The 22,901-nt window shown below is 37.5% G+C and overlaps 1 protein-coding gene across 1 annotated transcript; it reads right to left on the bottom strand.

The window, feature by feature from the left end:
- Positions 1-1,778: 1,778 nt before the first annotated feature.
- KIAA0408 (KIAA0408 ortholog) lies at positions 1,779-21,599 on the bottom strand. The gene is made up of 8 exons (XM_070952704.1): positions 21,497-21,599; positions 20,000-20,173; positions 19,068-19,181; positions 13,238-13,498; positions 11,584-11,892; positions 9,291-9,370; positions 7,089-8,343; positions 1,779-2,071 (listed from the first exon to the last, which is right to left on the bottom strand). Exons 4-8 carry the CDS (start codon positions 13,373-13,375, stop codon positions 1,925-1,927), a joined length of 1,929 nt encoding a protein of 642 aa, XP_070808805.1. The 5' UTR covers positions 13,376-13,498; positions 19,068-19,181; positions 20,000-20,173; positions 21,497-21,599; the 3' UTR covers positions 1,779-1,924.
- Positions 21,600-22,901: the final 1,302 nt, after the last annotated feature.

Raw genomic sequence — 22,901 nt, 5'->3', positions numbered from 1 at the left:
GGCAATCAAATAAGAAAGTAATTGAATCCATATGAAGAAATCCTGATCCAGGAAAATCTTAATGTTAATTCTGTATGTGATTTCACTATTCCTTTAAAACATACTGGGTGTCCCACAAGGTGGACCAGGCTATGAAACCAATATCATATAGATCAAGACTACTTTTATTGTAACAGCTATAGTAACAGAATCTTGCAAATATGAATGTGCTTCCCCTTTGCTCATTTCATCTGGATGAACTAGGGAAAAGCTTGTCAAAAACATTTTCTCAGATTGCTTTTTTAGCCTGGGCTCAAAGACCTGATTATGTAGCCGTTTCCTTGTTGACGGCTCTTCCTCCTATCTTTCAAGGCTATTTCCTATACTTTCACATTGAGGCAAATGGAGAAAAAGGCTAATAAATGGAATTAAAAAACTACATGAGCCATCACAAGTATCATTTGTAAAGCTTGTCTCCATGCCATTAATTTATCTGTTTACACGTCTAGACATTGTTATAATGTACATTTATCTATCCCTGGGTGCAGCTGGCACAAGTGGTCATATCAGGACAAGGGATAAGCTGCATGGAAAGATCTGTGTCTCTTGATAAGTTTAGCGTTGCTTTTGAGATGCTGAGTAGACATCTGTCTCCTTCTTTCCCCAGACTCAACCCATGCTGCTGATCAAATAAGCTTCCCAAGGCTGTCAAGAACTACTGCATGTTATCTCCAAGTCCAAAAACAGACGCCTGAAATATTAACTGCTAGGGGTGTAAAGAAGAGGCTTTCCACTTCATGTCCTACTGCATAGGGTTGGTCACAGGGTCAGGATGGGCATTTTGACACGATTCAACAAGTTTCTTCTGATGCTATTATCTGAGTCTAGTTTCTAAGACATATACAGTAATACTGAATGAAATAATAGAAGTTCTTTTTAGAAATGCTTGTACATTCAGGAAAGCTAATAGTTATAAGTAGATGCTTTGAATTGGGAAAAAAAATGTTAGTAAAACATCAGATTGAGCATTGCAACATTTCAAGAATGGCAGATTAAAAGTGACACGTGAAGCATGAATGAAAAACCAGTCCATTCAGCTTCTATGACATCATTGCAAATAACTTTCTATCTGCTAGCATGCATTTTTTTTTTTAAAAATGCATAAAGTTAATTTTTTTTATATTAAATACTAGACCTGTAAAGCCTATAAAAGATATACAGAATGTAAGTATTGGCAGGAATATATTTCCCTGGGATGTATTGGTCCCTGGGAGACATAGCATGTTGGACTAGATGGGCTTTTGCATAATCCAGCAGGTCACTTTTTATGCATTCTCCCAGGGACTATATTGATATATTCATTCATTCATTCATTCATTCATTCATTCATTCATTCATTCATTCATTCATTCATTTGTACCTTGAAACAAATCTCAAACCTTGAAAACTGCATGACTATATGTAGGCATCTTGGTATGGCAATAATCTTTTCTATAGTAGTTACAAACTAAATGCACTTGCTATTTCAACACATGCATCTAACATGACATGATCATGCACACAGCATTTCTTCCTACCCTTTGTGGGGGAAGTCAGAATGTACAGCACTCAATTTAAATTAAAAACAGATTAAGGAGATGAATAATGACATGATATTCAAAGAAAAATTACTACGAGTAATATATGTATACATATACATACATACACATACACATTCAGGGAAAAGGGAATCCTTATCTAACTGATAAAACACTGAAGACAGTAAGACTGATCCAAGAATCCAAAGAGTTTTTCAGCAAGTCAAAAAGATAGTTATTATTGACCGATGTAGTAGAGTTGCATAGAACTAGTTCTGGTTGTGAATATGGAAAAGTGTGTTTCAAAAAACATGGTACTTTCACATCAGTCCTGAATCCAAAAGTAGGTTCAGACCCACTGAAATGTCTCAAGCCATTTCGTTCAAAAGTGTTCTTCTCATTGCTGGTGGTGCTGATGGAGACCTGGAGGCCCATCTGGAAGGTAAGCGTCTGTTTGCTGGGAGAGTTGGCCGCGAGAATGCCTTGCCATTTGACTGCTTGGCCGCCAGAGATACCTATAACACAAATGTATTTGCTTGGGTTAAGATCTCCAAACAAAACCCTTCAAAAGTATCCAAGGAATCTGAAGAGAATGACATGGTGAATGTGGTTGGTTTTACAACAGGTGGCCTCAAGCTATTAAAAGATCTGGAGAATGTATCTACCATTTACATAGTAATGTATAGATGTAATGACCAAATAACTCTTGCACATGTCAAAGAAGTATGTGACATGTAAGTAAGACACAAAATTCATAAGTGGCTTTAATTTAGAATGAAAGCAGATTACCCTCTTTTTGCCCCGCCAACTGCTAGAAAGAGCTGAGCTGCAAAGTAAATGGCCATTTGATGACTTTGTCATGCATGCAAATCCTCTGTCAATATGTACTCAGGATCTTAAATGCGTAAACAATTTATTGCACCCTAAAATAAGGCACTGAAGGATTAAATGGCAACTTGTCTGCACATTACCCATTAGGATCTTTGAGGGCTTCCTGAAATTGCTTTTGCTGTATTTAAGTACTTTATGGATAAAAAGTCATGACAAGGTATGCATGTGTGCATTACACTTACAGCCTTTTCACCCATACAAAGGTGAAGAGACATAGAGACTGAGTTTCACAGTTGTCACCTCCCCTTAAACAGCTTCCATTCAAATTATGCAAAAAATTCTGTATCTGGCTTTACTTGGGTTAAATCTGCATGTTATGTTGAAATGCAGATAATACTAGATGTCTATGGAGAGTCTCAGTCATCCAGGTCATGGTTGTCCCAAAGATGCTTTTTCAAAAGGCAACTGGACTTCATTTTTCCCTTGAAGTCATTTTGCTTCTCATCCACGCAGCTTCCTAGATGAGAAGCGAAACTGCTTCAAGGAAAAACAAAGTCCACTTACCTTTTGAAAAAGCATCTTTGGGACAACCATGACCTGGATGACTGAGAATCTTCATAGACATCTAGTATTATGTGCATTTCAACATAACATGGAGATTTTAACCCAAGTAAAGCACATAATACTAGCTCAATTTTAATTTAAAAGATTTGCCTCAGGTAAGAATATTAAATATTATGTGTGTATTCTTAAATCTCTTCCTTTCTTATTCCCAATGAAAAATGCAATTAAAAAAAGAGCAGCATTGGCTCAAGGGTATTATGCTCCTCCTAAGCCACATTGATTGATGGTGCCAACTCCTGCCAATGCAGAGATGTGGATATTTAAAATAATTGGGAAGGATGGGCAGCATTGGTGCCCTTTTAAGTTTTGGTGTCCTAGGTCAGTGTCTAGTTAACCTTAGTTTAAAACTGGCCCTGCTAATATAGGTTTACATACTGAACATACTGCCAATCCAAGGAGACTGTATATATTTTCTTGAAAGTATATCCATGACAAGTTAGTCATGGAATCACTAAATAACTGTATGTATATTACAACTGTAATTTACAAGCAGTTTAGAAATGTTTGTGTTTCTCTCCATTTGTAATTATCCTCACTGTTTCAACACAACAGTAGTAGTTGTTGTGTCTACCTACACACTGAGGTATCCCGTTTTCCCCAAAATAAGACATCCCCTGATAATAAGCACAATCAGTCTCTTAAGTGCATGGCAATAAGGCCAAGCGCTTATTTCAGGGTTCAAAAAAATATAAGACCGGGTCTTATTTTCGGGGAAACACGGTAGACAGCTGCCTACCTCAGAAGATCACACTCAATTCTGGAATTTCTCTTCTGGACAGTTTATAAATCAGCAGTTTGACATAGTTAATAAGCATCCATCCATATAATCAGGGCATCTTATATTTTTTCCACAAACCATATTTTCCTATAAGTACAAATGCTATCTTTTTCATTATATTATGTATGGTACCCTAGATATACCAAAATGATTATCTAAAAGTATTAGTGCCACTGATCCTTTTTTGTCCTGTTTCTGAGGAGAAAACAGTTAAAACCATACATCATTTTCTAAAAATTTGAGGATATTGATTAAAAAGAATGATGCCATAGCAATTTATACTGTAATAACATAAATAAAGTTAATTCTTGCCGTAATCAAGACTATGTTATCTTCTTGGAATAGCAGGATACATGTTACAGTTAAAAATCATTAAAAAAAACCCTAATTACTATTTTTTTCCAGTTGAATTCCTACAGAATGGTAAAGCAGCAGCATTTTTCATAGCAGGCCTAGCTTTTACTTACATTCCAAACAGTTGTCTGTATTTATCAGCTGTGGAGGATCTGAGGAGCTGCTTGCACCCTGAAGAATTCTGACTTTGTTCTATGCATATTTTTTGCTGGCTGCCTAGACCCTCGACCAGAAGTCCCAAAGATGCAGTCTGGAAACTTTATATGACTCACTTGCATCCTTTCTGTGGACTTCAGATCTTATTTCCTATATCTGGGGGAGTTTGGGGGAGTTTTAAGGGGGAAATTTAGGTGCCATTCTGTTGCAGAATGGCTTATGTTTTAAGGGACCATTTCTTCCCTCAAAAAATCCTGAAACTTGTTCCGAATGTGAACCTGGCTCCCACCCACTTTTAGAGCAAGCAAAGCAGAGCAATTTCATCTACCTACACTTTAGGTGGTAGAAGATCATCCAAACAATCCCAAAGAGTTGACTATGTATGAAATACCCCTCAATTTTGCTCAGTTTTAGGCATCCATCTTTGAAAGTGGCAGTTCTGCCTAAGAGACTCCGTTTCCTCTGTTTCATATAAACAAAAAGCCCCCTGGGTTTAGGCAGAATTGTGTTTTAGTAGACGCTTCTGTAGTGCTTCTTTTAACTTCTGCACTTCTCTCTGTACTGATTATATATTTTGGTTGGGTTTAATCACTGTAATTCCTCCTCAGAGTATGTAAATATCAGAATTGCAAATTAAATAAATATTAAATAAAAATAGAATAGAATAGAATAACAGAGTTGGAAGGGACTTTGGAGATCTTCTAGTCCAACCCCCTGCTTAGGCAGGAAATCCTATACCATTTCAGACAAATGGTTATCCAATCTCTTCTTTAAAACTTCCAGTGTTGGAGCATTCCCAATTTCTGGAGGCAAATCGTTACACTTATTAATTGTTCTAACTCTCAGGAAATTTCTTAGTCCTAGGTTGCTTCTCTCCTTGATTAGTTTCCACCTATTGCTTCTTGTCCTGCCCTCAGGTGCTTTGGAATAGCTCGACTCTCTTTTCTTTGTGGCAGCCCGAGATATTGGAACACTGCTATCATGTCACCCCTAGTCCTTTTTTTCATCAAACTAGACATACTCAATTCCAGGAACCGTTCTTTATATGTTTTAACCTCCAGTCTCTTAATCATCTTTGTTGCTCTTCTCTGCACTCTTTCTAGTGTCTCAACATCCTTTTTATATTGTGTGACCAAAACGGGATGCGATATTCCAAGAATGGCCTTACCAAGGCATTATAAAGTAGTATTAACACTTCAGTTGATCTTGATTCTATCCCTCTGTTTATGCAGCCTAGAATTGTGTTAGCTTTTTTGGCAGCTGCAGCACACTGCTGGCTCATGTTGCCCAATGGCAGCTGGCTTTCTTAGGGACTAGCTATACAAAATGAGTCTGTCTGGTCTGTTAGTCATCAAGCAATAGTTCTGTTCAGGGAGCCACCCCAGCATGAAGTGAGGGGGCAGGAACCAGAAGACAGGCCTTTTTGGCTGTAGCTCCAGCTCTATGAGATCAAGAGAGAGCTGGCCTCCTGCCCTTATACCTTACAGGGGGCTCTTAAAAACCTTCACTGTTAAGCAGCCCTTGGAGACCTTGGAAACTTAGTGGGAGAGCACAATGCCTGTTTTATTAATGTTTTCATTACTTTATTGAATTAATGTTTATACTATAAGATTGCCAAGAGTGGGACAACACAGATGTTACGTTAATACTGTAGATAAATGAAATATTATATTACTAATTGGATTGCATTATCACTTCAGCCTAGTCCTGGAAGTTTATTCCCAAGAAAAGACTGTGTATAGTTAATTGTACAACTTATCATAACTGAATACACTATCTACAATATTCTTTCTGCATTTATTTTAGAATAGGCCCTTGGACTTATTTTTGTTTAAACACACATCTCTGCATCTTCATGTAGTTGGTCCAGATTGTGTGCGTTCTGCTCTTTTTAACAACTCTGCTGTGGTTTTAAAGAATTTAGGGATCAAAATTCTGTGCAGAAGAGAAATAATAAAGAAACCTGGACAACATTTTTACCATGGTTGTCTATGTAAAATGCATATGGAATACAAGTGTCTTGCATCCAATATTTAACTTCTAACACCCAGTTACACAGTTTGCTTTATGACCTTGACTTGGCCACTATGTCCTCCTACCACTTTCCTGTTTAGATCTCGGCTTATTAAATCACTTTCTCAACCTTTCTTTTCATTTCTGTCCACCGTTATTTTAATTTCAATACTTCTGAGCCCTAGCTGACTACGGGCATCCATCCTGGTTTGGAGTTGGGAGTTTTAATTTTGTTTTCTATGTTTTTGTTTTTGAAACTGTTCTGTTTTCTGTTTCTTTGATGTTGCACATTGCCTAGAGTTCTTTGGAACTGAGAGGAGGGGTTATAAAGTAAAACAATAAAATAATCTTGCTCACTCCCATCCCATACAGTTTGATGGTTAATGGGAAAGAACACTTAAATCCAGGATGAGGAAATTGGCACTCTGCTCAGTGAACACCTCAGAATTCTCACTTGATTCATTTCTCAGGGACAGTGTCTCTCCAGAGATCTACAGATAGTAGTCATGCCTGAATCTCAACTTGACAGCTTTCTGAACAGGCGCTAAGCCATCATCCTTGGATGTAAATTTGAGATAGGAGGTGTCAGCAGAAAAAGATACTTGGCAACCAGCATCAGCCCCCATAGATCCTGCCCCAATCTTCATGACTGGAATTCAGATGTAGGTCCTGAAGTCCAGTTTAACAGCCTCAATGATATGTTTCAAAATTTTTGAAGGATAACATGTGCAGTTTAAAGAAGTTAAAAGTAGACCAATGTCATGTTCAAAGCATACCTCAGGAAATTTCTGCTTCTCTTTTCCATGCTTGGTATACAGTCCAAGGTGTCTCACTGAACTCTTCTGCTGCTCCTGCTTTCCTTGCTCTGTCTGGATTACTGGATAATGACCCATTTTTTTGCAGCTGCCCTCAGTAAATTCAGCCTCAGACTGCACTTGTTTTTCATAGTTTTTCAGCAACTTCTCAACAACACCATAGTTGGACCTTGAATCAGCTGATCGTGGACGACCAGACAAATTACTTGGCCTCCAGTCATGTTCATGAAGCATGTGCTGGTAGCCACTTAAAACTCCATTTATTTGCTTTTGTTGTCGTTTTGTTTTGACATCTTTACTGGGCCTGTTTGCTTTTTCTTCCTTCTTTGAAGACAGCTTGGAATTCAAATCGTAAGTCGACTCTTCATTTGGTGTCCCATTGTTCAGACTGTCCAGCAGTCCACAGTGGGCTTTAGGAACACCAGGCAGCTCTGTTTGGTTCTGCAGCAAACATTTTTTACCTTTATCTGTATGAAATACAGTCCGGTTGAACTCATCAATTTTAGCTTCCAGTGTTTCATTGCGTTGAGTTTTTCCAGTTTCATACCCAGAATCTTCCAGTGTATCACATGCTACAATGTAAGAATTACTGGTACCATGTCCACTACTTTGAAATTTGGGATGCTGTTTTGGGGTCATCATATATCCATCAGAAGAACACTTCTGGAGAGCATGTCTGGAAGAGCCATTTTCAGGTCCATTTTCAAATTTGCTTGCCTCACAAGACCACACACTGTGAAGAATTGCTGCTGGAAGTTTGCGGTCATTATGCTGATCCTGATTTTCGGTAGGCCCACTAAGAGATTTACATTCATCTGACATTGTCAGTGGAGCAGCTGGATAGATTAATGGACTTCCATCTGGATGTTCTTGGGTTGTGCAGCTATTTCTTTGCTCAACATGCTTAGCTAATGCTTCGGAAACATCTGCAAGAGAGCTTGTCAAATGCCGAGAGGTGCTTCTGGGGGGAACAGGAGGCCCTTCTTGTCTTTGCCAAGGCAAAAAGCTGGTTTCCTCAACCTCAGAAAGAGCAGTTGATGGAGTTTCCTTCAAATGCCTGTTGGTGCTAATCAGATTCTTTCTGTTATTTAGCTTTTCCGTCTCAGAGGCAACTGCAGCCAGTGATGGGCTCTTATAATATACATGACTTGTCTCTTGGGTGATCGATGCATTCCCACTTTCAATGGATTCTCCAAGGAAAGGAAAAACTTTTTTCCTGTATGGGGAAGAAAAACAGTTAAATAATAAATTATTTGAAATTAATAGAATTTATGATGTTAGCATCATAAAGCCGCAATTTTCCCCCAACTGATATCAAAGAAGTACAATTAAAGATTTGTCCTGTACTTCTAAAAGTATCTTTCATGCCACTCAAAAACTCAGGAAGTCTTTTGGCAGTTTCTCAGTCACTTCTTGGGGAGAAACAGGATGTTCTTGGAGGGGACAGTGGAGCTATGTTCACATCCCATGCTTATCTTTCATTTATCTAATTATGCTTCCTGACTTAATTAACTAACTCAGTGATTAGTATGCACAGCTCTTTGAACCATAACTAGTCCTGCTGATTGGGTTTCTATCACACTAATCAATCTAGTCCAGTGATGACTAACCTTTTCCAGACTGAGTGCCCAAAGCGTGTGCAGGCACGCACGAATGCATGTGCGCCCAAACCCCCTAAATGCAATGTACGCAGAGCCCCGTGCATGTGATCCGCCCCTGTGCATGCACTTGCTGCCTCCTGCACATGTGCGCCCATGGCCCCCCACATGCTCCCCTCATGCATGCACTTGCTGCCCCGCCACATGAGCCCCGCCCCTCCACGCATGCGCGGCAGAGACCTGAAGACCAGCTGGCCAGCGGGAGGCGCACGCACATGCACGGTGGAGCTGAACTGGGGCGACGGCTCGCGTGCCATTAGAGAGGGCGCTGTGTGTCACCTCTGGCACGTATGCCATAAGTTCGCCATCACGGATCTAGTCTATTATAGAAATGTATTACATGCTCATAAGTGTCTGTCTAATTTCTATCATGGGATGAATGCTTCTGCAAAAGTGCTGGCAGCTTTCAACTCAGGAAACTTAATTTCAGGCAGAAAGTAGGACTTGGGGTACTTTATCTTCTTTCATTAGAAGAGCAAATCTTTTTAAAATTGGATCATTTTACCTTCTATGGTTGGCTTTCTTACGGATTTCTTCTTGGTAGGTGCACAAGTCTTCACTTACTTTGGCAAGTTCTTTAAGGGCCTTGAGAAATAGAAAGTGCAATATCTGAGTACAATTCAGTTCCTATAGAATATGTAGAATAATGTAGAATTATGTTATTGGGAATGTCCAATCTTTCTAAATATAGACAAGCAACTAAATTATGGCTTTATTATGTTCATGATTTAGTGCTACAGCATTTTCTTGTGAACCATCTTGGTACTTATTGTAGAAAAGCAAGATTTAAAAGTTACCGAAATAAATCAGAAGTAGCTTTTTATAATTCTTGGACACCAGCTCAGGAAAACAAACAGCAAGATATTTGGAGAATTATAATTTAAAATATATATTTGACATCATACCACTCATATCGGCAAACAAGCTAGCCCACTACATTCTGCTATTTGCAAATCATGTGCCAACTCTTAGCTAGGAATTCTAGAAATTGTGGTCCCAACACAGCACAAGGACATATGATGGGGAAGACCCATACTTTCACTGTGTTTACTCCTCCCACTGCCATTGATTTCAAAGCATAGGGAATATTCTGAGAACTCCATGGGCTATTCAGCACCAATTCTCCAGCACCAACTGAACAATGCAAAAAAATAATAATAATAATAAAAAAAATCCTCAACTGCCTAGTCCTCAAAAATCAAAAATCTTCTCTCCCCTTGTCTATGCAAAACATAAAATAAAACAAATGGTTTTTGGCCCTTCCACAACTTGCAACAATAGGAAGTTACATGAGAGATGATGGCTTGTTAGAGAAAAGCCAGACACACTCACATCACCTTGCAATGATCATAGAGCTGCATAGGAAGGTATCTGAAGTTATCATGTCTATTAATGGTTTGGCAACTAAATTATTTCCCAATCCTTTAACAATGGATTCAGAGAGAGAAAGAGGCTGAACAATGGGTTTGTGAACACTTACATAATCCTACTACTGTCAGGTTCCAAGAAAGCCATTTTAAAATGCAACTAGGACTGAAACAGACTGTTTTCAGTATTTGCAGATCTTCACTTTTTTTTTGCATATGCATGATAACCCAATTCTGTCAGTTTCCTCCTTTTCTGTTCTTTAATACCATTCAAACTTAGGGTATTTTCCCCCTAAGCAACTACTTTAAAATGAAATTGCTTACTTGAATCCAGGAACTAGGAAACAAAGGGAGGCAAGGATTTCTGCTTATAAGGGAATGGGAAGACTGCAAGCTCTATTACTGCAAAAGAAAATAGCAGTTTTGTTCTGGTTTTAAATGAACTGGCCCAAAGCCAGGAAAGAAAAAAAGGATTCAGCATGAGAATCAAGCGAATATCATCTGATCAGACATATACAGAGCCAGTTTTGAGCTGTCACAAAGTCTTTGTGAGGAGACACCCCTCTTTTTCCATTTCTTTGAGCTCCCCCCCCCACCTTTTAAGCATTAGCTGGCTTTGTGCTGCATAATCATTGGCATAACTGATTACTGAAAGTCCAGATCCTCTTATTAATCAGGGTTTATAAACTAGATTTTTGTAGCATCACAGTGATGGAGTCTGGCTTACCTTAGCAATGATAAAAGACTGGGCCTTTGCATTTTTAATTTCCAATTCATATTTCTTAAGCAAATATATATATATATATATATATATATATATATATATATATATATATATATATATATATATATATATATATATATATTAAAGTGAATGTGTTGACTTTCTTGCAATTCACAAATCATTAGAGTAATGGAACAAAAGATTATAAGATCAGAAAAATCAGGAAAAAAATGTAATAAAAAAAAACTATGATTAATGCAATGAAGAGAATGCTTTTTTTCCCAGAGGTCAAACTAAAAGATGGAGGAGAAGCATTTTACAAGGTTGGTTCCTGCTTCACACAGACCTAACATAATGACTATATCATGCCACCAACTGCTTAAGAAGTTCCATTAAAATAGCAACAAACTAAAGGGAGTAGAAAAACATTGATTGACAAGTTCCAGAAACCTCTGCATTTAGTGAAGATATTTTTGGTACAGAAGACCTACATTCATATTCATGTAGCTATAGTTAGCATGTTCTCATACTGATTTAGTTCCAGTTAGGACAGTCAGCTGACCCACTCTTGTTACTTTCTAACTGGTTTAGAAAAGATGAGCTAACCACATTTAAGTAGTCAATAATAAAACTATTGCAGTGTTACAGGGTGAAGTTTGGTTAACATGCAACCTCAGTGAGATCACTCACAATATGAATTTACTCACAATGTTGAGATCCTGAGTGTAATTCTTGGTTGTTTTCAAATCTACACAGTCTTCAGACTCCTTAGAATTTTGAAAAGTGAGATGATCTTTTGCAAAAGCATGGTTTCTCCTTTTGTTTTTCACACACTTGCTTTCCTTTTCGGCTTGGCTTTGCAAACTCTCTTTATCTGGCGAACAGCTGTACAATCCTGGTGGGTCACTCCATTCTAAGGTGGGGGAGCAAGCCTGTTGCTCTGCCTTGTTATGAATGGGCTTATTCTCTGAGATACTCATATTGTTTTCACGCCTTAATTTTACCTCCTGGTAAAGCTGGAAAAGAAACAAAACGTCTCTCATAGATAAGCGATCATACATATGATCATACATACATCTGATTAAACAAAGGAAGTCATCTGTTTTCGGGGCACGAAATCATTGATTGGCTTAACTATCTGGAAATTTTTCTTTTACTTAAGAAATAATATTACAAGAAGGGCTGCAGCACATTTCCTTCTCATAGACTACAAAGAAAATCCCAAAACTCTTAAAATTTTGGTTGTTTCAAACATATAGCATTGGAATGTATGTTTTCTGCCAACCACAAGGAGTTCTGACCAGACTCCAACTATACCGCTAATACTGTATCAAATCAGCTCTCAAACCGAAGTGTTTCTGAGTTAAGGTGGAATAATTACAGTGGCTACAAATGAAAATAAATGTGCTGAAATGGTACACAATCATTTGGAGAAATAAATAGCATCAGTTACAAAAACGGTGGCAATTCATAAAATGCCACCATAGATAAACAAAATGCCCAATGGATAAAGCACCAGAAATATCATTACAGTAAGAATTTTTTGTGGATCTAAGAAAAGCAGTAAGGGAGATGACTAGGGACCAATGAACCTCTAAATATGGGATGAAAATAATTAAAATTTTATCAGCAAAAGACATGCAAAATGCATGCCAAGAAACAGTCAACCATTTTGTAATTTCCGATCATTATCTACTTACACAAATAAAAAGTTAAATGCACCTACTGGTTTATCTGTGTTTATATGTTCCTCAGTTTTAAAGAATGTGGTTGACATGAAATACAGTATCATGTTTATTTAAAATAATGTAGGGAATGTTAGGTATTAGTTCTGTTGCAACGAATAGTTTTACAGAGCAAGACACAATGGATCTACATAGAAAAATAGCCAGTGAACCCTTTTAAATTGTAATTCCAGGTTAGTAATGGAACTAACAGCTTAGAGTGATTACCAAAAAAATGGTTCCATGGTGGTTTTCACTACAGTATGTACAGCCATTTGTCAGGAATGCTTCAAAGTAAGATAGAGTTAATATAGAATAGGATAGAATGGTGCATATGCTCTCAGTGTACATAAAAGAAAAGATACATATATGTCCGCAACTTCATTATCCTACCTATAATTCCCACATAAAGCAATCAGCAAAAAGCACGGCTAAGAATTTTAAAAACTGAAACCTAGAAAATATTGGAAGTATAAGATCACAGTATCATCCCCCAACTTTAGAAAACAGTGGGCTGATAAATACTAACCAATCCGTTGCAATGTAAAGTCTTGTGACTTTTTTTAAAAAAAAACACAACAGTATCACCACATTAGTTTGGACATTGTTAGCTGATGTTGAAAATAATCCACAATACCTCTTCTATTTTCTTCTGCATGACCTTCCACTGGCATTCCCATTCTTTCCTTTCACTGTCGAAACGTTCCAACAGTTCCATCTTCTCTTTACTCCAGTTCTTCTCAGTCATGTGCTCTAGTTGGGTTTGAAGATCCATAGCGTTCCTGGGTCAGTAGAGGAGAGGATATGTCCTTCTCTCTTCTCTTCTGAGCTTTTCTTGGAAAGTGGGGATGATGATATTAGAGCAAGCTTTGTTTGTCTTGGGTTCCACCTTCTTTTTCTGGGTGAGAGGAGTAGAGGAAAACAGGGAAAGGAACAGTGAAAAACCAAAAGATACTATTGCATTAAAGGTTAGTTTACAGACTGTATTTTATAAATTCTGCTTGCTTGTTTATATATTTACTTATAAAATGTAGAATGCTATCCCTCTGATGGCATTCTATATTTTGATGATTCTGGGCAGCTTTCAAAAGAAATGTTTAAAAATACAATAAAATATCAAAACAAGAAAACCCAAAATAATTAAAAAAACATAATCAATATACTGTTGATTCTTGAATTTTAAAAAACACACACATAAACAAACATTACAAAATAGACTCATATATTGCCCCAGCTCAGTACACAGGAAAAGAGATAGATTTTTATAGCTATATGAAATAGGGTTGGGACACAAGATGAAAAAGAAAAAAAATTTCCAAAGCATTATATTGGAATTACATCTATGAAAGAGCAGATGTTCCTCTCCATAATTGTAACACATGCTATTTATTTTTTTGTAATGCAGTGGCTCTGTATGTTCACAATAATTCTTCTAAAATGTTCATCAGGACCTTTTTTTAATCATCATTTTGGAAAAACATGCGAAGTATGGAAAGCTGTTTTAATTATTGTCTGTTTTTTTATTTCTTTTAAAATACCGTTTTATATTATTTTTATGTAGTTTAATTTTATTTTAAATATATATATATATTTACTCATTGTGATCTACTCAGAATTATATATTTAAAATGAGTAGCTATACAAATCGAAATAAGAACTACAATACATTTAAAGCTGAAATAATTGCTCAACTCAGTTAGAAAAGTAGTTTGATTAGATATGTAGTAAGAACATAGTAATGTGCAAAGAATGTAATAATAAAAATTGATTATGACTATGAAACAAATCTTTCTAGAAGTATGATTAACTTTTTGATAGAAAAGTATGAAGTATACTGAAACAGATATAATCTCGGAATAAATATACACATATCATTGTTAAACAATAACCCTTTGGTCATTGCCCAAAGTGATTAATATATTTTCAACATTCTAGACTTTTGTAATATTAGAATTGGATTTTTAGTCACCTGCTTGCACCATCATTTTGAAAAGGGAAAATATTTTTTAAAGCTGTGCCATATAAAGTATGTGAGCAGCATTGAATTAATTACTCTGCTGTCATATTATTAAGCAACTTCTTAAGAAGAGACAGGCATATATAAAAATACAGGGTATATTCCTGCAAATAAGAAACACATGTTCACACTTCAGTGCCTTTTCAGTATCATGATGTTCAACCTTTCAAAATAATGTAAGGTCCCTAAAGGTTGCTGAGCAACCTCTATTTTCCCTCAAGGATTTGGCACTGAAACTAAGGCCTTCACGACCTTGCAGGGCCTGGAATGCTTAAGACGCTTGTCCACCACTATGTTCCAGATTGTTGACAAGACAGCCTATTACACAAAAATAAACTGTTTGCTAATATGCTTTTACAAAGTTACCCAGTTAAGCTCTCCCCCCGCCTTCAAACAAACATATATAGAAACATAAACAAAGTGTTCTACAACTGTAGTAGGCCAGAGTTACACAGCCTCTCCTTCACAAGGTCCATCCACATGTATATGTATTTACAGCACAAGAGAAAAATCACACTGGACATCTATGTCTAAGCAGTTTTGAAGCAATTTAGGAAGATGAGACCAAGCTCTTTTGCTTTGTAAACGTCTCATCAAGCTGCAGATACCAGCTGTTAAATATAAACTGGCCAGTGAGCTGGTTGCTGACCCATGTTCTACCTTCAATGGCTCTCCTGCAATCAAGAAACTTGCAAGATAGATAGTATATACTTAATTAGGATTTAATCCAGTAGTGGGTTTCAATTTCGGCTGCTACTGGTTTGCTCGTGGGTGCGCACGCATACGTAGAGATGTCCGGGTGTGAGCTGAGCCTCCTGCCGCCTCCACTACCAATTCGCCCGATCTGGGGCTAACTGGTAGCAACCCACCACTGATTTAATCCAAAATGCCTGTGCTTTATAAAAACATCTTAATCTCTAAAGAGGATGGCTTGCCAAAGTCCTGTTCACACAGCAAGGAATGTGAATTCAAGTCACAGGGGTTGAGTCAGGATCACACCCACTGTCCCTGTCTGACTTACATACATTCTATAAAATTTATAGGCTGAACTCACAAGTGTGCAACATGACACTATTTGTTCAAAAAAATCTACTGCAGACAGTGGGGCCAGTGAATATACTTCTAATTGCTTATGTTGGCCCATTCATTCTGCATGCCATATCATGTGAACAAAAATGAAGAAGGCCTAGACAGATGTTACAGAGAGCGAGGGCCCTTGTTTTCCCCAATCCTCATCATGCTGATGGACTTAATACTTCCTGGCAGCCTTGAATAATCCCAGTTACAAAAATACTAACAGGTGCCAACAAAATTATCAGTAATTTCATTTCCATCTGAAGGGTTTTCTTTTTACTCCTTGAAAAATAAGAGGTAGTTGTCACAAAGGAAGAAAATCTGTGATAAAACTATATCATTGTATTTTGCAACTTTTGGTAGTTTTTAAATAACTTGGTTTCTTCCATTTATAGTTTCTCCTGACATTCTCACTGAAATGCTATAGAAGGTACATTCATTAATGTCAGCCAGCACTTGTCTGACACTACAGGGACCAGCCATAATAACAAAGACTATAAGACTTTTCTATCTTGGATTAGCAAAGTAATAAAACAATCTTCTAACATAACTGACACAGGTTTTTCTGACAATAGCTGACTTGGAATAAACAATAAACACTCAGCCAGTATTAAGGATCTTCATCAGGGCAAAGTTTATGAACAATGATTTGTTCCTATCTTAGAATAAGAACCTAGGCTAAAGAATTTAGCTTGAAGGTATTAGTGTTAACATTTTCTTTAATGTTAATACCATTCTGCCATCATACTTTGTTTAAGCAAAACTATTTTCCATTTGTCTCAAATAACAAAAACAAGGTATCTTTGGAAGCTGCTTCTATCAGAATTACAGTCCAGTGATTATTTCATACTTTATATCTAATATAAATTTTGCTTTTTGGTCTCATATTGATTTCTGTAATTTTCTTTTCTTACAAAGCAAAACTAATCATCACTGAAATGCCAACCATTAGATCCAGGGAGAACTCCAATCATGAATGATTCAAAATATTTTTATATCAATTAAACTCCCTTTAACACTTCTATACAATGCAAAGACTAAGCAATGGATTCAATGCTCCAGGGATCTGTAGCTCATTCTTCAATGACTTAATAGGATAACAGAATAACAGAGTTGGAAGGGACCTTGGAGGACTTCTAGTCCAACCCCCTGCTCAGGCAGGAAGCCCTATGCTATTTCAGACAAATGGTTGTCCAATCTCTTCTTAAAAACCTCCAGTGCTGGAGTATCCACAATTTCTGGAGGCAAGTCATTCCACTGATTAATTGTTCTAATTGTCAAGAAATTTCTCCTTAGTTCTATGTTGCTTCTATCATTGATTAGTTTCCATGCATTTCCTCTTGTCCTGCCTTCAGGTGCTTTGGAAAATAGGTTGCCTTCCACTTCTTTATGGCAGCCCCTTAGATATTGGAACACTGCTACCATGTTACCCAGGGGTGGGTTCTAAATTTTTTTACTACCGGTTCTGTGGGCGTGGCTTATTTTGTGGGCATGGCTTGATAGTCATGTGACAATTATTTAGGATTTAGCAGAGGTACTGGTCTACCAGGCTTTTAATTGCTTGCAGAGCTGTACCGGTCTACCCATTTGTTTTTACAGGCACCGGTCTACTCATTTGTTTTTGCAGGCACGGTCTACCATCACACTGCCTTTTAACACTGATCAGCTGTAGGGCGGCCCTTTGAAGCCCTGCGGCAAGAGTTTAAACAGTTTTTTTTCCTTCTAGCTGATCAGCTGGGACTCAGGAGGCAGCAATAGATTGGGGGTGGGGCCAAATAAAAGGTAAGAATAACAGGGGCGGGGGGGTCACGGGGGGGCAGAACCGGTTTGGTGACGTCATATCGTCACCACTACCGGCTCGGTGAAACTGGGCCAAACCGGGAGGAACCCACCACTGATGTTACCCTAGTCCTTCTTTTCATTAGACTATACATACCCAATCCCTGCAAAAGTTCTTCATATGTTTCATGGAAATATGAAGAAAAATCTACAAATAATAAGGGAGGAGGAAAGAACCAGCTTTTAATGTATATTCTTGGGATGTTCCATTTTAGAACGAGAATGCTAATTATTTTACAGAGCCCAAAATGAAAAGGAGTTGAGAAGCGCTAATTTTATTAAAAGGCCAACATTGTTGTGAACTACAACTAATTAGAGTAGTTAAATTGAAACAAGATTTAGACTGGGATGAGGTCAGGGTGAAAAGTAAGACAGGATGGTTATGCAAATGTAAATTGGACTGTTCCTTCTCAGGCACTAGTGGCAGGTCCATATTTGCATTCAAACAACTTCCCAATCCAAAGCAGATTTTTACAAGCAAAAAGAAACAACCAGACACTAATGCTAACACAGGAACATATCATGCAGTAAACACAGCTATCTACTTTACCCTCACATCTAAGTGAATAGCATCATCATAAGGCCCAACAAGTACACCCATAAGATTAGAGGTGCCTTCACATACTTTTCCTCCTATGAAATATAAGCTATCATCTTCCATTATCTCCCCTTCTGGATTCTACATAAGAAAAATTTTGTGCTTAAGAATGAATGGTGCAAAGTTTGACCTCAGCACTCAGAACAACAATAAAGTAGTATTAGAGCATTTCCACTTTCCAGGACACTGTACTGCAAATCTTAACACGACCATTTTGGAAAGACCATTTTAATTGTATGATTAAGCAAGAGATTACGGAACTCACATACCTCAAAAGTTTGGGCTATCTCAAAAGATTTCAACAAACACAATGGTTTTTAACACATTACAATTGAAAATTGTTAAGGTAGTTTTAATCTGAGTCACAGATAACCTGCATCGGTATAACCATCCTGTTTTCCTCACCCTTCTCACCTCTCATTTCATACCATTTGAAATCCTACTTTAGTTTAGCCACTCTATGTATTTGTAGATTCTGTGGTAGCTAAGGTGGCATCTATCTTGTGGAATGCTTTCTTTTTGCAATATTTTTTCATTACCATGGCTAGTTTTAAAAAAATGTATATTTTGGTCACTGGAACCATACAAATCAACTGGAATGAATTACAAGCTTTTGCAGCGAAGTTATCTTTGCTTCTTAGAAAATTCCAGTTGACAGATTTCCCTCTGCAGCCCTCAACACCTTTTCAAAACTATTTCCAGAGAACTCACTGGACAGAAAAGAGGGCAAACAATCTGAATCAGTAACTTCCCGCTAATGAAAGGAACACTTCTCTCTGACAGATCGAATCCTTTGTTTTAAATCCATTTATTTTTTTCCTTGAATTCCTTTTCTTAGCAATCAGGCCAAATGAAAGGTGTTTTTTTTTAATTGCAACTAATAAATAAACTTTACTGCTTCTCAAAATCAGGTGGGTTTAGATGGCAACATACCATTACCTGTTTGAAGCTCCAGGTAGTGCAGGTTTTTTTCTTCCCAGCTTTGCTATAAATATTTGCTCCAACCAACTTGGGGTCCAGGAACTTTTTTTTTGGGGGGGGGGTTATGCCTGTCTGGATAAAGTAAAGACAGTTTTATTAAAAGTAGTGTTGCTGCAAATAACAGAGCTGCCCCAACATTCCCAGGATACTGCATAAAGGAAGACAAAAGCCGTTGGTTATTTAAGCAAATTATCTTGGCTTGAAGGAGTAAGAAGGCAAGCAAAATGAATTTTCTTCACTTCTAGGGCCAAAGTTCTAGCTCAGTGCCAGAGACTAAAATGATGATTTCTCCAAAACAACTGGCTTAACTTTTCCACTCTTCTGAAAGCTTGTTTGCATTCCAAGTGCCATCTGAAGATGATCATGTGCAACCATTTCAATATTTTTAATGAGGATCATTTGGTCTCGCTTTTTTATTTTTAACTTTTAATGTACAGTATTTGGAGGCTGCTACATTTGAGTAGATTTGTTCAGAATGCAGGAAAATTAAAAGGGTCCTCTGGCTTGAATATCTTTCCAGCAGTCTGTATGAAAGGAATCAGTAGAGAAGCTGGAGAAGAGAAAGTACCGTTCAGTCTAGTAATTCAAGGAGAAGCAAAAATATAGAAGTACTACACCCCAAACATGAAAAGAAGACATTTCCACACCAAATGGATATTGATTTCTCTCTTGTAATGGACTTATTAACATGAGTGTTAAAAAGCAAAAGAACTCAATTCTAAAATTGCTTGGTTATTAAAACCAAATTCTGCAATGTACAGTTGGTTTCTCACTAAGCTATTTTTCAGAAAGCCACATTTAATCAGATTCTGGAACAGCGTTGCATTACATGTTGCACAAAATGAAAATGACTAGAAGAGAACCGAGGCTTCCACAATTTAATCACTTACCTTATGGTAGCTCTTTACCCAGAGGGTCCTAGCAAATTTGCATGTATCTGCAAAGTTGACATGTGGTTTTAGGCAACAAGGTTGTGGGGTCAGAATCCAGAAAATCTGAATTTGCAGTCCTTTTTCTTCCTGGATTCAGTCTGTGGCAAGTCACTTCCTAGCCTCAGATTTCCCCTTGATAAAATAAAGACAAGAATTTACTAATTTACTACTGCAGTATTTAATATCAATAAAGCATATAAGCAAATTTGCAAACTATTCCATTTAAACACTAGAAAACCTAAGCAAAGTGTTTCTAGTAGTGCCTATATGAAAAAGCAGCCTTTTTCAAAAACAGAATGTCCAGATAAATATGACTACACCTCCCATCATCCTTAACCACTATCATCAATGTGTGGTGAAGAGGGACAGAGGGCATTAAATTGTAGAAGTAATCAAAACACACACTGACTTTCTCTAGACTCTGCTTTGTTGTCTATTCATATTACTGCTATCCTAATATCATTTTTAACCGTTTCCTTGAGGACTGAGCCTCAAGCTTGATATTTATACACAGTGATATAATCTACAGTTCTATTTTAACCTAGATGCTGAAGCTCGTTTTATAGTGAATAAAATCCTTGCAGGTGCTTTGCTTATTGTCTTGTCTCTTGTTAATCTTTTCTCCTTTAGATATTAGAATCAAATGTCAGTTCCCTCATACAAATAGGACCAGTGCAAGAAAAACTGAATTAGTAAATCCTTGGAAGCATAAATACATGCTGGGTGCATGGATACATGACTTCTTCGTGTAAAAATCAAGAGTATGCTTTTAATCCAAAATCATCTGTCCATTTGCTGTACCGACAACTTCAGTGTGTCCTAGACAAGATCAGGATCTCAATACCAATGTAAAGTTTCCAAGAACGAGATCTATATCATCTGCATTGTTCACAGTGCCTCTCTTTCTCCCCTCTATCTTTACTAAGACATACAAGCTTTCCTTAGAAACACAATGTGAAATACCCCTTTGCTCTCTTGTTTCTCGGCACATGCACAAATATACACCAATCCAATTTGAAATACATACTCTCTGGAATATGGAAAGCAGCTACTAAAAATACAAAGCAATGACATCAACTAAGAAGGTTGTATTTTAGTGGAGATGAACAAAATGGGATGCCAAAGACAGATAAACAGGGTCACTACAGCAGCAAGCTTCTCTGCTATTGTGCACAACAGTTGTAGACTTCCAAGAAACTTTCATGTTGAGAAACCTGAAAGACTGTTTGAAACTAGGCTATTTAGCTTAATCTTTTCCTTAAAAGTCTTTTTTTTTTTTTACAGTTACTGCCTTTATTCAAATCCAGAAGAACTAACCAGATGCAGAAATAACCTTTTGGGCATCGCATTTACATTCCTGCTTCTTTTGAAAATATTCCAACCCATTTCAATGAAGGAACTTCAGTATTTTTTTTTCAGGGGGACAGGGGAATAAAAAGCAAGTGGTAAACTTACCCTTTGCAGTGGAAGAATCCCTTCCATCCAAGTGAAACCAGGAGTGAAAAGAAGGAGGTGAGAAAAAGCCTTTCCAGTTCTGCAAATGACCCTTCAAAGAGAGATGAAGCATCAGCGTCTCTATCAAGACAAAGTCCTTAGAGCAACGTTAGTTCAACTTTGCAATTTTCTGCAAACTGACAAACAGTTCCGTTTAGCATCATCCCAGCAGCTGGTTTCCACGTGACGTCAGCCTTCAGAGGTTGGTTTTAAAAGCTCTTCCAATCCCAAGTCCTGTAACCTTAGATCTTCTCATATTTTACATAAACAAATTCATGGCCAGGACATTTTTAGGTTTTATAGTGGAGCAGGGTTCTTAACCTTGTCAAAGCAGCCAGGGTAAGCATTCGACAATAGGCAGTTTTAGATTTCTTTTATAAGATATACCGGTACTTGCCTTTTTCTATATAATTTTAGTATGTTTTGTTGAGTCAAGCTGCACAAATAGCACTGCTGCTGCAGCTGTTTTAAAGAACAACAAGTATTATCAAACTCTGGCTGACAGAAAGATTAATTTTAAATAAAAACCAAATCTGGTATTTTTCCCCCTACTGCCTGGACAGAATGAATTCTGCCTATGCCTATCTTTTAAGGCACATCAACAGCTGTAGCTGCCCTGGAATGCAGTGACCCCACCTCAGGATGGGTGGGGCATCAGGCTGAACTCTGAGCAATCTTCCAAGGCTTTTCTGGCTGCCTTTGGCCAGCTGCATCAGCACAATTTAAGAAGACAGCATCAATGCATGAGGAGCCAATAAAAGACCTCTTCTTTTAAGGACAAATTGTAGGTTTTATATTGGAACCATTTTGTAAGTCAATTATAAGCCATCGAGTCAGGCCCAAGTTCTGGTGATGACAATGACCAAGGCCTTCCGTTTTGACCAGTATCTGGTGATAATCAGAACAGTCCCAAGATTATTCTATTGATATCTCTAATTCTGTCAATCAACCCACCTTACCTGTTATCTTCCTCCTCTTCTGCTTCCCTCAGCCCTGCCAAACTTAATCATTTTTTAGTCCATCATCTACTCAAATACATGCCCCAAAAACATATATTTCCATTTCTGATCATTGCCTTTATTTCATTGATTGGTTCTTCTTGTGACTCAGGATATTCTTATTAACCATCAACTATTCTTCACTTGTTCTTAATGTCCAGCTTTGCAGGTATATTTAACTGTTCTAATATTTCAACATGCTCTTCTCTGAATTTGCCACTGCTTTCCTCCCTAAAATTAAGTTTTTCCCCTTTCTAGCGCATTGCCAATCTTAGTATTTTATTCAGTTTTAATAACATCCAAAGTATTGACTACTTTCACTTCTTCACCATTACTTCTGAATCAGTGGTGGGTTGCCCCCGGTTCGG

Source organism: Pituophis catenifer, unplaced genomic scaffold, assembly GCF_029215685.1.
Source record: "Pituophis catenifer annectens isolate HBS135680 unplaced genomic scaffold, rPitCat1.0.hap2 SCAF_1, whole genome shotgun sequence".
In the NCBI taxonomy this organism is placed as follows: Eukaryota; Metazoa; Chordata; class Lepidosauria; order Squamata; family Colubridae; genus Pituophis; species Pituophis catenifer.
This window is presented reverse-complemented; position numbering and strand designations above follow the sequence as displayed.